Source organism: Chelonus insularis, unplaced genomic scaffold (assembly GCF_013357705.1).
Source record: "Chelonus insularis isolate UGA/USDA-ARS -01 unplaced genomic scaffold, ASM1335770v1 contig_135_pilon, whole genome shotgun sequence".
Taxonomy (NCBI): domain Eukaryota; kingdom Metazoa; phylum Arthropoda; class Insecta; order Hymenoptera; family Braconidae; genus Chelonus; species Chelonus insularis.
The window spans coordinates 330,420-345,594 of NW_023276376.1; the positions used below are offsets into that span (position 1 = coordinate 330,420).

Consider the following 15,175-nt stretch of genomic DNA (forward strand, 5'->3'; position numbering starts at 1 on the left):
AAGAAACCGGTGAAATATATATTTATTAGAATAAATCGAAGTTCAGCAAGCATTCGGTGTGTAATATTAAATGAAAATCATATCCAAAATAAATAACATGTGAAATGCCGAAAGATAAATATTTTTTGGTTTTCTTAAATTGTAATTATCGTGTTAAAAATTTTTACACCCTGTATTTTTTTTTTTCTTTACATTTGTAATTTTCCCTCTCAGTGGCCTCGACTATTTTCTCTAGATAGGTGGTGTCTATACGAACGGGTAGTTAAACCGACAAGAAGAGCTCCAGAAACGGAAAAAAAGCGAGAAAGAGATGAAAAAAAGGAACCAAGCAAAACTCTCCGACACTCAGGAAATGACCCACACAATGGCGTAGCTAACATTTTTCCTCACAGTGGTAACTACCTAGAGTTCCTACTGGAGCTATTTAAATCATCTTTCAAGCCCAATAGACGCGACTCTGGAATAGCCGGATATTTTTCATAACAAGTTGTCGAGAAAGAGAATTGAGAAACCTCGAGAGTGCACAGACTACGAATGGGGTATAAGTTGAGTCGTAGAACCATGGCGAGAGTATTTATAGTAAAAGTCAATAAATTGGCACTAGAGGCCGATTCTAGTACGCGGTATAATCCATTTCTATATTACACATCATTTTTCAACCGACGAAAAATTTTTTCATTTCTCTCTTTTATAAAATTCAAATAAAAATTGTAATAAAATATATCTCTCGATTTTTATGTGAAAATTTCAATAAAAAGTACTCTCCATTGAACAGTGTTGATTTTTCATGCTGAATAACAAAAAAGCAATATATTTCCTCTTTTTAGTGGTTACAAAAATATTAGTGTAAAAATTATTGTATCGGATATATAAATAAACTTGATAATTTATATTTATACTGTTTAAGAGAAATTTTAAATGACATTTATGTGTTTAAGATATTTTTTCTCAAGAAGGAAAACCGTCCTCAAATCGAAGGGCAAAAAAAAATAATGTTTAGAAGCAAAGCAAAAAATCCTTAATCAGTAGTCGGTTGATGGGGGTTCAAGCTTAGGTTTTCAAATCGGGCCTCTTGGGTAGTCCAAAGACGCCATATGGCCCCAGGGCAACTTTTTTCCCTTCTTCCTCTTCATCCTCCATGTAGGCCTCTCTTTTTCTTATTCTCTACGCTTGAAGAAGTACATTCGAAAACGACTGCTGCAGTCGTTCCAAAAATTTTCTACGCTTACCCAACATCAAATGGGGGTGGATTTTCTGTACCCTTAAACTTCAAAGTCATTTTTCTAACCACACACGTCATGGTCCAAAATGATAATTACTCACCAGAGAGACGAAAATAGGGGCTTAAGTCATTGTAAATCTAAGTTAAAGCAACATGTAATTAGAAAAAAAGGAAAAAAACTAATAATAATTATAATAAATAAACACTTAGCAATAAACAATGATGGCAATAGCGTTAATGCATTGTTAACAGTGCTTGTGGTACAACGTCTGCTTGGTCATTAGGTGCAGACATACATCATTCGTCTGTCGCGCCATCTCTCTGTTATGTATATACGTCATGACACCATTACGACACAACTAGGACGCAATTCAAAAGATCCCGTTTATATTATACAATCTACGGACATACTTTGGATATATTAACTCTATCCATAATATTATCAACTACATAATAATCATGAAAATCCATAGCTATACGTTACTACTTCCTATAAATCAATCATACGTTGATTTTCCTAGTCTAAATGAACATTGACAAGTGTTAAAAAACTCCCTAGCAAACATCCGTCATATAAAATAATTCCAGTTATGTCACTAATGTATTGTATAGCTATTACATATTGTATATCACACATGTTGCGCGTATATTCCTCATATAGGAATAGAGAATTCTAACATGTGAAATCTACCCTTTACCCTTTATATAGTATCTCTCTACCTTCCGTGATTGTGTGTCATTGTTCAATCCTACGCATTACATACAAGTGTGATCATACAAGAGATACATGAACTTGGTGGGTACAAATGCTAATCTAAAGCATATAGATTATCTCAACAGTGATGGTCAACCGGAAGTGAATAGTATTTTGGAAGGAAATATGATGTAATAAATATATTTTTGAATTCATTATTTGGAATAAAGAAGATGTGGTGACAATAATTAGTCTTGGCGAATTTTAATTCCAAGACATTCAATTGACCAGAGTACCAAGACGTGGTCTGGTAGAAGCCGGATATGGAAAGAAAACCGGAAATTCACTCGAAAAACAAGTTTCAGTGGTATGACGTACAATTTTAATGAATTCTGTGCACATAATGCACATTTGTAGTTTAACACATTGTCTAGTATGATAATTATTTCCAATTTAATGTACTCATAAAACATGGAATAACTAGCTGATATCGAGACGATTAGCTCGATCAATTGTGTTCAGTGTTCTCGTTCTTGCTCATCTTGAGTATGGTACAATACCCAGTATAATTACACGCGGCAGTAACAAACGTACCGTTAGCGTTTAATAAGCCGCTTGAACTGCTGATAGAACTGAAGAGTAAAGAGGAGTGAGTGTGCGTCGAGGGCGCCACTCGTTTTCTCTTCTTTTTCTACATTCTTCTATCTCGTTTCTACGGTGTGTTGTTTGAGAGAAGACCTTGAAACGCGACGATTGGTTGAAATAAAAAAATAAAAGAGATAGGACCGTTTTGATATAATTTATGCTTTTACTGATTATCTTAATTAACAATCAACAGTGTGCAGATGCAAAAAAAAAGTACTAATTGACTTTTATTATTTTCTTTGTGTCGAACCCTTCCGGCAGTTATAATTTTATCGCCGTAATAGCTGAATGGCTGGAGAGAGAATATAGAAGTGATGATAAATCGTAAAACAGTTGAGAGTCACTGAGAGTCAGTCCATAAGCCAGAGAGGATCTACCAACGGGTAGACTGTACTGAAATAATGTACAGTACCGTGAAAAGGAGGGTAAGGGAGAGAGGGCAGGGGTAAAAGCCGCGGCTCTCACTCTCTACTATTCTCTCCCTCTATTCCTCTGCAACTCATCCTCTCTTACAGCCGCCCTTTCCTCCGTCACTATATGGATAACAATGGCGTGCAAAGGAGATTAACAAACAGAATAAGCTAACGCGTAATCGCATTATTTCTGGCTAAGCCGCATTTGAATTAGATAGAAATTCCATTTAACGAAATAATGCCTGGATCACGAGTCACACTCGCAAAATCGCGAGTTAACGCTCTCCCTCACTCCCACTCCAATTCTCTTTCTACCACTATCTCGACTATAATTATTTTTTCGATGCCAACTTTATAATTATTTCCCCTTAACAATCATTCCAATAGTTTTGCTATGAATAGAATAAAATTTTCATTGTCGTTCCATATATAGGTCATTTTGCATAATTTATTCGTCATCAGAGAAATGTTAATGAGTTAAATGTAACAAATATTTTATTATTATTTTTTTGTTATAAATTCTAAATGAACAACACACGATGAGAGTGTCGTGCGCCAATTCAAGTCTTTGAGAAAAAAGTAAAAAATAAAAAAAATCCGGAAAGGGTTTATTACCTGAGGACCACCACCAACAATAGATTGGTAAGCCGATTGAAAGACGCTTCCGAGCTGCGTCATGCCCTCGTCTTCCATTTGAAACATTATGTCTGCTCCGGGTGATCCATTGTTGTTCAAATTATTATTATTTCCCATCAACTTTTCAGTGCTACCAATTTCACGAAGAATTGGATTCGACTGCATGTTTGTGAAATTAAAAATTTATTTTCCTTTCTTCTGTCACGCAATCACTATACCGCGTACACTTAATAAGTCTTTAGCAAATATCAAATCACATGAATCGCAAAAATAACACTACTCCGGTTCTGCGACATTTTTTCGAAAATTGACTCGAATATTTTGACTATATTATCACAGTTAAAGAGAATCACTTTGGTTCGAAGAATAAAACAAAAAATATACATCAACTACAATAAATAAAGTCTCGAAATTCACGTGTTGTAATTCTCATAACTGCATTTTGAAGTGTGTTATTATTGGAATAAAACAAAATTGATGCTTCAAATTTAAAATTGAAAAGAAAAAATTATACTTTCGGGTGAAAATAAAATAAAAATGTCAATTATTAGCCTCACTCACAATAGTGCTGAACGATCACACTCTTTATATTGCATTCAGTGACAACCAAGAGCTTTGTTGTTTTTTCTCGAACACAAGGTCCTATCAGAAAACGAGCACGCGGCTGAAACGTCGGACACACATGGCGGCATGAGAGTCGCGTCGTTACGGACACGCTAAAAGAAGCAAAAAGTCTCTTTTCCTGGACTCGACCTTAACATTCAACGATAAAACGTCAAATGTCCAAATTTCTATAAAATCATGTGATTTATATGTCAAATAATAAATTAAACAAATCAATTTAATATTTCCTTTGATTTGAATATATATTCTTCCTTCTATCAAGACACTTTTTCTGTTAACAACGGCACTTTAAATACTCTACACTTGAACCACTATTCTATAAAAATGTCGATCACTTGAAATCTATTGCCATGTGAATCACACTAGTCTATTTCACAAAGTTTATTCTTTTTTCCAATATCGCCTTGCAGACTAGAATATATTTTTTTTCAATTATTTTACTCTTGCACTGGTGATCAAATTGTAATAAAATTATTGAACAAAATCTAGCATGAATATTTGTCTTGGTGAGCTCTGAACTGCACTCTTACGTCAAATTTACAAAAGATCTGTAAATAATTATATTAACATTGGAAAATAGATTTTGAATAGGATTGGAAAAATATGGTGATGTAGTCTGAATGAAACACTGAGAAAAAATTTAGGATGTTATAAAAAAAGCGACAAAATCCTCTACGGTCGAAGTACGCGACGCGACTGACGCTCGACGAGGGGAGGCAAACTGATCTTCCCTTCCTATACCGTCCAATCGACGATCACACTCCCCACTGTTGGACTGTTTCCCCTACTCATATCACTCTCTATGTCTCTCAAACCCACAAACAACACTATCGCTTTATCCTTTCTTTCTCTCTTTTCTCTCGTCTGCTTCCCCAGACCAATTCGGCATCTCTGTTTCTAGAGGCCCCCTTGCCTTTCCCTCTCGTCTGTGGACGTCCCTTTACTCTCATACTCGTAGCAGGAAGCAGCAACAACCCCTAGCGCAAAGGGCTAGTTTTTGCCTGAAATAAGCGATCGTTTTCTCTCCATTGCGCTTCTTCATGTTACTGGTATGCTCGTGGGTGTCAGGTTTACGTGTTTAAAGCTTAGAATGACTACCGTTCTAAAAACATTGGTCCACTTGTTGAGCCGAAAAACCCCGAGTTATCTTTCGATTGTCGTCCACCATCGTTCGTTGTGTGTTTGCAAATCTGTTTTACCTTTTGGACTCATTCACTTCCTCTTTCTCACTTGCCAGACTCACATGTTCTTCTTCGTTCTCATGTTCCGTCAATTCTTTCCACCGCTTTATTCGCGGTATCCCGCAGTTGCCGCACGCGTGTAAGTCTTGTATTTTCTTTGTGTTTATAATCCCTCACTCATTCGCGTCTTTCGCGGCAAAATCATGAGTTCGTTCAACTCTTCGAGTTAGCCCTAATCAAAAATTACACGGAAAAGAAATAAAATTTGTGTTCTACATCATACTACAATATTCAAATAGTAATATTTCTGAACATCTTTTTTTTTTAGCAATAAAAATAAAATATGTATAATTTTATGAAAATAGAAATAAAAAAAAAATAATTTTATGAAGGAAAAAATGGAATAATAAAGGTATAGAATTACTTAGTTACGAGGATTTAAACTGATACTTGTAGAAATTCAGAAGTAATTTTAGTGTCATACTCACGCCGAATTGACGTGAGGGTGGGGAAGATTATAATTACCCAACCTAACCCACTCTAACCCACTTGGCGAGCTATTCGAGCTCCAGTTTATCGATGTGGAGGCTACTTTAAGTTCGAATACGAGAATTTACTAAAGATACTGCACACTTTGGAGCTTTAATTTTTTATAAGCTTTTTAATTACTCTTAAAAAAATTTCTCATAATATTTAAAAAATTTCATAAATCTTTTTACCATAAATAACTTTTCTGGACACAACGAATATGCCACCAGTATCAACGTTGCCAAACTTTTTTTTTCGACTATCTCTCCACGCATGATTGAACCAGATGTTGACTAAAATGACTATAAATCGTCTAGGGGTCCAGCAAAATGAAACAAAGAAACTTGTTCTTAGAGGTCAAGTGGAGGATTGAGCGACGGAAAGAATCACGAAGGGACATAGTTGTAAAATAATTAAACGTGACCAGCATCCCTCTTGGTGAGAAGTACCAGTATGCCAATCAGCTTACAGTAAGACACCAGTATACTGATGGGATCGATTTGGATTTTCAAGTACCTGACCCTGACAAAATTTCCTCGTCTGGCAACGGAAGTCTTGGCTAGACGTGTAAAGACTCTGCTGGTCCATGATAGATGGTTCTGACAAGTGAAAACCATAAACTTGTAGTCAGAGATTTTGGCTAGTGAAGAAATTTCCCAAGACCCTCATTGGGGATTAATACGCTTGTTGTAAATTTTGAAAATCTTCTCTAGCACTAGTAACACATGCGGGCCTCTGTGTATTTAGACGGGGGCGTTCACCTGACCTGTACAATTATTTTTTCGAGGTTCAATGAACATCACCGATAGATCTAGAGTTTAACGGGAAAACTATCACATCATCGGTGGAATTTAAAAATAATTATAAATAACCTCGTATGACCAACTGTGTAAACTTTATTCTTACGTATAATATTCCACTGTTCTGCTGTAAGCATTGTTCGATACACTCATGTATCACTTGATATTCTAGTGTGGTGATATATCTATATACACATAGAAATAAATGATGAATAAAGAAAAAAAGAGTAACAAAAAAAGAAAGCAAATAAAATTTTTAGAAGCATTGTAGAATATACTGGGTCCAATAAATTTTTTAAGGGTTTTATAATTCGAAGAGTAAAGACAGTACTACTTTCACAAAGATGTTGATGTAAAAGAAACGAGAGAAAGAGCGAGAAGGAGGGCAAGCGAGACGAAGTGAGAGGAAAAGTGGTCGAGGAACCAAGAGAAACGACGAAGAGACAGAGAGACGGTAAACTCCGGAACACATTAACTGCAGAAACAAGGGGCTTGGGGTGCTTTTCTACCCCACTAGCGTAAGTAAACTGAATGGAGAGCGAAATCACCCGAGCGATTAGTCTCACGCGTGGGGGGAATATTGTCGTTTCACCCTCGTGACTTTCCTTTTAGGACTATTTTGAGATTAAAAAAAAATTACTTAGCACATATAATATATCATTTGTAAACTATTGTAAAATAAATTTAAAAATATCATATCAGATAAGGAAAGTTGAGACTTTCATTTCCCATTTAGGATGATTCTTCGTCCCTTTCACATATTTTCTGCTCCCAGTTCCTGTGTGGCATTAAACAGAAGTAAATGCTCAACGTCGAGATTGCGTGCACCGTTTTCGCTCGCGCGTGTCCGTTCACAAGCCGTTATGGCCCGATAAGTCGAGCAAATGATCAAGATTCGTTACGCCGCTCTATATTTGGACGAATTGTAACCATAACAATGCGACTCTATACATGTACCAATGCAATATTTATGCGGTCAATGAAAATATGCGTACACGTGTGCATGTGTATTATATACGTGACTACGATAGACATCAGGATGATGACATTCCGATTAAGGTTAATCAAGCACGATGTATCTATACGACCTACTCACAAATGGAATACCTATTTTTACTGATCTTGAAATCGTAAACCATACGATACATTATGCAATAACGAGAAAATTATTTTTTTCATTCCATTAGGAAGTAAAAATCAGATCTATCTGTGTATCTGGGCTGGAGGAAACAAGTCCTTTATAGTCGACGCCATTGCATAAACGCTAGTAAGACATGTAGGAAATGGTAGGGTGGTTCTAGTTAGGGATAGCACGATGGGGATGCTTTAGGGTGAGATTTACTACCTACCTCGGCTGTTCAGTCTACCCATCCTGCTGTACAACTATGTTGTTTCTCAACAATATATGTTCACTAGTCGAGCAACAACTCGAGTATACCAACAAATCAAAAACAATTATAGATTATCAGATTTAACCTTTTAATAAAAAGTCACTTATAGTTTCAATCAATATTTATCTTCTTATATATAATAAAATTAATTGAGTGTCATTTGTAGAAATAATATTTTCAATTAATTTCTGCTTTTGTATTTTCATAAAAAATAAAATATTATTGGATAATAAAATTCTTCAGTATTTTTAAAAAATTTAAAATAACAAACGAAAAATTTTGGCGTCAAAAAAAATAAATAACTGACAGAGTTCTTAGTAAGTGAGGGAAGGAAAGTAAGAGAAGAAATACAAGAAAAAGTCAAGTAAACTTATGGACCAGCGGTCTCTTTTATCCCTGCATAAAGCTTAGAAAGCTCGGGTGACTTTACAAAAATGCATATCCATCTTAATAAGGCCATATGCTCTTACTACACTTCCTTTTCACTTTTAGGTCGAATTCCTGTGCCGATTATTCCCAACGATAACTAATATTTCGTTTTTAAAATATCCATAGGGCGTTAAAAAGTAAAAACACATTAGCATAACAGCTAAAATACTTGTATTTACTATTTAATCTCAAACGGGTCTAATAACACAATTATTATACTTTGTGAGAATATCGAGAATCTATTTATTTATCGTATATGGGAATATTTACTTAACATCATGCATGAGTACTCTCGAGGGTAAATTGTTATTTACCCATATAATCACAGAGAGTAAATTTCGAAAACACAAGAGATAATTTCATCCCATGGCTTTTGTAATATTGTTGAGTTTGCATTAATGATATAAAATCAAAAAATAAGAATAATTTAAGCATGTCAGTTAGATTGGTAAGTAAACGGAGTCACGCACGCAAAGTAAACACGAACAGGAAGCTTTTTACAAGCTAAACCGACGACCCTTCAATTTCATCCCTCTTTGATTCAAAAGCATCGCCTTTAACCACCCCCTGATTCGCAAAAGGGTAGCCACATAAGTGTCACTGACATTCTTTCGTGTACTACAACGGTATATATTTAAACACCCCCGATACAAATATAATACACCTTAGAATTTATGAGAATACATTGAAATATTTACAGGAATAAAAGTAGAATTATTTGTCGACATTCAGACAAAAAATCCTCATGTCATTCAAGTGAATGTATTTCGAGTGACCGGAAGGCGAGATCGGTAGCAGAATAATAGATGCAACAAACTTAAGGGTAGATTTTTGTGGGTGTAGCGCGTGTCAGTTGAAGCACACAGGGGATCTAGTGAAAGTTAGCCAAGTGTGAGAAGATCACCAAATTGATTGTTACTGTTGTCTCTTTATTGCGGCAAATTTTCGACCACATGCCCAAATGGCAATATGTCATCCGAGAAATCCTTATCTCTAGTAGGGGATCACTTGTATATATGAATTAATGTATTGACGATTTACCATACGCAGCAAGACAAAATAAGCTCCATATAATTACATTATCTATCGTTGAAAATATACCCCTCAATAATACATTGTGGGGAAAGTAATAATCATGTTTTCAAATCAAAAAATTGACAATTTTTTTTTCATCAAATAAAAGAACACACTTTATATAAAGCTAATCAACTATTCATCCAATTAACTATTTTCCAGTTATTTGATATCATATAGATATATTTCTTTGATAAATCATTCCAATTATCACAAAGACAATTATTTTTTGCTTTGATAACAGTTAGGATTTAGATGTGTCCTCTTTTATACATTATTAAGAAATAAAATGATAAAAAAATTCACCCCAACAATTATTGAAATCGCATTCACTGGAGCATAAAATAATAACGATAATGCAATTATAAAATGGTGGGATAACATAATTCATAGATAGTTATTCATATGTTAATTATCAAACGTAGTTTGAATCCTCAGTGGTGTCATTAATCCCCAATAAAAACCGAACAGACGCTTAGAATAGTGTGAGCACAATGAAAATAAAAACGCATCCCTTGGACAAGACAGCCGTAGGACACGTGGCTTAGAGGGTGTTTGAAGGACCACTCGAAATGCCAAATGATTTTGCAGCCAATAGATTAATTGTAGAGAGAAGTAGAGTAGTCAGCGAGGGTGAGAGAGTATTACAGATCGTTGCTCCGTGAAAATTCAATGATCCGCAGGATTTGCCGTATGGATATGGCGTTCTTCAACCCTCTCCCTTAATAGTATCCAACGAGGACCACACGATATGTATAAATGATGTATTCCACCAACGTATGTTTTGTTTTCGGCACGTATTTAGTGATGCGCGTGCCATTCCTATCGTCATATGTCAGAATTATATTCGGTAGTTCATAAACATGATTATCTCTATGATATACCGATACATTACATGTTATGTGTATTGAAGTTATCGATACTTTTTCCCCATAACCTTCATGATAATTAACATGAAAGGCAATAATTGCTAATACCATAAATGTAATCTATCCCAACGACCCAATATTAGTATTGGTATTCCAATAGTCACAGTTGCTATACATAATTTATTGTGATAATCCTATGCATTCCACTTGCATATGCAACGATACATAACACTCTACGTCTGTACCATCTTGCTCTTTATATATTTTTTGCATTTTATAAATTATTTATTTGGTTTTAGAATAACAAGTTACTTTTTTCATCAGCTAAAATAAAAATTATTGGCCATTTTTTCCAACAAAATTCTCCAATTTTTTAGTCAAGTTATTGAAAAAATTAATTCTATAAATTTTTTATCAATTCAAACATAACTTTTTGGAGTAAAAAAAATTTAAAAAGGAAGGGCAAAATTAAAATGAATTTTTTTTAACTGAAAAAAAAAACACTAGAAAATCTAATTATAACATTTGACAAGAGATAAAAACTGTGACGGCAAAACGGCCATAAGAACTGAGACAAGTAAAAGGGTATACTCGAGAGAAGAAGAGAGCGAGATGGGAAAGTGGCAGACATTGGAGAGCGCTCGGCGACAGCGTACACATTGAACCCCCGCACTGGCACCAGCAACAGGTGTCCGTCAAACAGCTCGCGGCTATTCTAGGCACGCGATTCTTCCGTAATTGATTCGTCGTTGTCGACGGCAAACGTCGGTTCTCATCACTCGGTGGCTAAAGGGCAAATCACATTTGAAACAGGTTAATCACTAGATAAATTTCACTGTTTAACTTTGTGCAATCAAAAGCGAAATACTGATGAACTTTGACGGATATATCTACTCAATCGACGTACTATAACCTTGTTTTCAATTATCCCACACACATACACACAATTTTCTTCTTAAATAGATCAACAAATTATTTTTCAATCAATAATAAAAAAAATTGCGTAATAGAATATCATTTCATCTGTCGAATTTTATCAATAACGTCCTGTCAAAGAACGAGTTAAAACTTCATACTACCCAATTCATTCAAGTATGTTAAAAAAAGATGATGCCATATATTTGAGTGTATATATACGTATGAAGCCAAAGAAAATTATAAGAAAAAAGTTTTCTTCTTTCACCTGACTTCCACTGTCATATTTATTGTATAACAGTATATATATATGTATCAAGCCACTATAATTTGTGAATTACAGTCGTTGTGGTCATTTACAAAAATGCATTGAGAAGCACATAATGTAAGAAATAGTCTTTGAAAGTCGACTTCTTTACGTATGGCTTTCAAAAATTTCTCAAGGCTACGAATTAGTGTGAAACGAGCCAAGGTTTTCGCCATAGCTTGGGTGAAATGGTTGCATGGTCTGGCGACCACAGCACGCGACACCATATGGTAGCTTCTCGCACCCTACCAGGTTTCCGCTATTCTTCAATTCACCAAGTTCTTTCCTGTGATACCGATCATGTACGATCACTATCATGATCTGTTGTAGCAATCTCTATGGTATAAACAAAAGTTTAAATACTCTAAATATATCAATCTTATGAATTTTTTCTAACTTTACAGTGTCGAGTCTGCACGACCAAGTGAATTAAAGTTATAAATATGCCTTTGTAATGACAGACAACTGTAATCTGCTTACAACATTTTTCTCATTCACAATAATCCTATTTCCCATTTTGGAGCATGACAAGGGTGCTTTAAAAGACAGTCCACTGTTTAGATTATAATAAATTGATACTAAAGTATCTAAAAAATAATCTCAATGATTTTTTTTTATTCTTTATAAGCATTGAGCTTTATGACAAACTTGATTCTTGTTTGTTGAGATGCGAGATGAAGAGCAACAAACTGTCGTGAACAGTTGAAAACTGAACAACTGGTGTCGAATTTCAATGTCCCAACGTTAAAGAGCACGATTGAAGAAAAAAGAAGCGAAGAACTAAACGAATTATAACTCGAGTCAAGTTAGTCTGAGACAAAAAATATAGTCACGTTCTTCGTTGGAGGAATGAGAAGGTTTGAGAGAAAAAGTTGGAGCAAAAAAGGGAGAAATAAAGTTAAGACCGAAAAAGAGAGCCAACAAGACGAAGAAACGCATGGGAAAGTCCCTCCCGGATAGATTGTTTGCGTAGGAGTCACATGGTAAAACGATTGTGCTCATAGATCGCGTTAAATCTAGCACATAAATTATTGCAAATATTTTTTTTTTTAATCTCATTAAAATATGTATGTATTGAAACTCACCCAATGCTGTGATGTGACTACTTCTCCATCAGCATTATCTAAACTCTGAAATAAAACATAGAAAAATGTAAACCATGTATTTTTATACTTGAGTTGTATATTATTCCCTAGTTAGGCTATATTACACTTGTCTATGAAATACATAGTAAGTGTATAATAGAGACAAAGTGTTTTAAAATATCAAATGGATATCTGACTCCAATGTCTAATGATAATCATCGAGTACTGAATGTATTGATTTCTGGTTATAGTTACAAAATGATATTATTTGAACAATCACGTACGTGACGAGTAGCTACCAACAAATCGTTATTCGTTGACTCATGTTTTTATAATTTATCGTTTACATTTAGTTCACACATACATACACGCAATAACTAAGTTTATGTTTTATCTTTAAATATACTTACGTCTTTCTTCCTTTTAACGACAGCGGCGCCTGTAAAACATTAAGATAAAAGTAAATTATTTTAAACGAAAAAAATGTTTTTTTCCAAGTAGATGAAGAAAAGGATCAAAGAATTACCGGCAGGAGGATTGGATAACCGGGCAGTGTTGCCAGTCGGTGTGGTGGGATTTGATGTCGACGTAGGGGTGCTACTGACTGTGGGGGGAACAACTCCTCTCGTACCAAAGGGGAAATATGGCGAATCCGGAGGATATGTAGCACCCTCTACGTTAGCAGTGTTGCCACCATTGCCTCCTCCTCCACCTCCTGGACCCCCTCCTGGACCACCCGCTGTTGGTCCAAACGCACTGCCACCGTACGTCTGAAACAGAAGCAAAACGAATGAATTATGATCAAAATTTAGGTCAATCACTGCAATAAACATTACGCAATTTGATAGAACTAAAATTTCCTACGTCTATTTTATGAGTTAATTGAACATCAATTTCCGGGAATATTATACACAAACAAACTGTATGCGAAATATTCAATTGGTTCCATTAATCAATTGTAAGAAAGGCCAATTTGACAGTTCTATTTTCTTATACGTTAAACATAAAAAATATGGAAATTAAGTATATATTTAATATACTTTGTTTCCATGACATATTTTAGCATACTTACGAATATATAAAAATAGAGCGTTATATTTATGTAAAATAATCTAATTTAATCAAATATTAAAAAAAAAATACTAATAAAATTTCGATTATAAATCGTCTGTTAGATTGATATACTTCTTATCGGTTACTGTTTAACAACTATCGATTAGATATGGTCTCTCGATATCACGCACAAAAAATTTACCGAATTCATTATTCTCACTCCGTTACTGTGGCATAATCATAACTGATAAGTCTATTTACAAAGAGTAAAATAATATGACAAAAGATGAACAAAAAAATCGGATAATAATTTTGAATGATTCGCTAAAGTACCAGTAGTTGTATGAGCGAGAAACAGAAGCGCGCAAGACTTTATCCTTATTCCAGGATAACTTTTCATCCAGCCCAGTTAACCATCCTACCACCCTCTTTCGTTTTATTTTATGTATGGTGCTACAGTGTCTATATCTTTATATATATATACGTATATTTTGTGTATATACTTATAGATACAACTCTGCAAGACCTCGGAGGGCGTAAGTGATATTAAAGTTTGCGGTCAGTGACTATCAACTTACTCTAGTTTCTCATTAATTTTATAATCTACTAGAGAAATCTGCTTATTTTTCGTTGTACTTCAATAATCGATTTCATTGTAATCTATTTTTCATGGTACTCTTTAAACCGTTAGAATGAAAGTTTATCTTAACCCTTGTCTTGTAGCAAATTTTGCAAGTTGAAACATAAATTGAGAGCCACTCTGTGAAAATATCGCTTGGGTCGAAGTTTTTGGATAATGTCGAGGGCTGTATAAAAGGGAGAGTCTCAAGACTGTGGATAAAAAGATAATATATGCATCAAACATTTTTTTAGCTCAATTTTGTAGTGGTATTTAACGAGTTTGTTTAGTCATGTATTATATATAATAAATAATATTCAAAATAGATGCAAAAAAAAGAATGATAAAAAAATATATAAAATGTCATAAGTTATTCATAGTTAAACATATGCTAATGATTATTGCAGTAGAATAAAAAATAAATGATTAGTTGGATAAAATAGAACGATTAATATGCAAAAAACTTACCATTCCATTGTCCATCGTTGAGCCATACGGCGACTGGAAGCCCGGTTTTTCTGTGAATAAAATTTTGAAATGATTAGTAAAAAGTAAAACATTATTTAAAATGTCAAATGGACATAAATCATAAAAGGAAATTTGGAAATTTAGTCAAGGAAACTAGAGGTTTCGGTGTATCACTGAAGAATTAATGCCAGCATAAACTGGTGATGTGTCTTTATAAATCAA

The 15,175-nt window shown here is 34.5% G+C and overlaps 1 protein-coding gene across 15 annotated transcripts in view; it reads right to left on the bottom strand.

Moving 5' to 3' along the window:
* Positions 1-15,175, bottom strand: part of da (daughterless) — a 48,885-nt gene that overhangs the window by 25,860 nt on the left and 7,850 nt on the right. For 11 of the 15 annotated variants that reach the window (XM_035095971.1, XM_035095970.1, XM_035095965.1 and 8 more), the window contains exons 2-5: positions 14,954-15,003; positions 13,340-13,583; positions 13,224-13,252; positions 12,814-12,858 (exon numbers count right to left, since the gene is read on the bottom strand). In XM_035095971.1, the coding sequence (XP_034951862.1) occupies positions 12,814-12,858; positions 13,224-13,252; positions 13,340-13,583; positions 14,954-15,003 (368 nt within the window). Of the gene's footprint in view, positions 1-2,378; positions 2,405-3,589; positions 4,939-12,813; positions 12,859-13,223; positions 13,253-13,339; positions 13,584-14,953; positions 15,004-15,175 lie in introns of those variants that run through there. The other 4 variants (XM_035095977.1, XM_035095975.1, XM_035095973.1 and 1 more) reach the window with 2 other exon arrangements.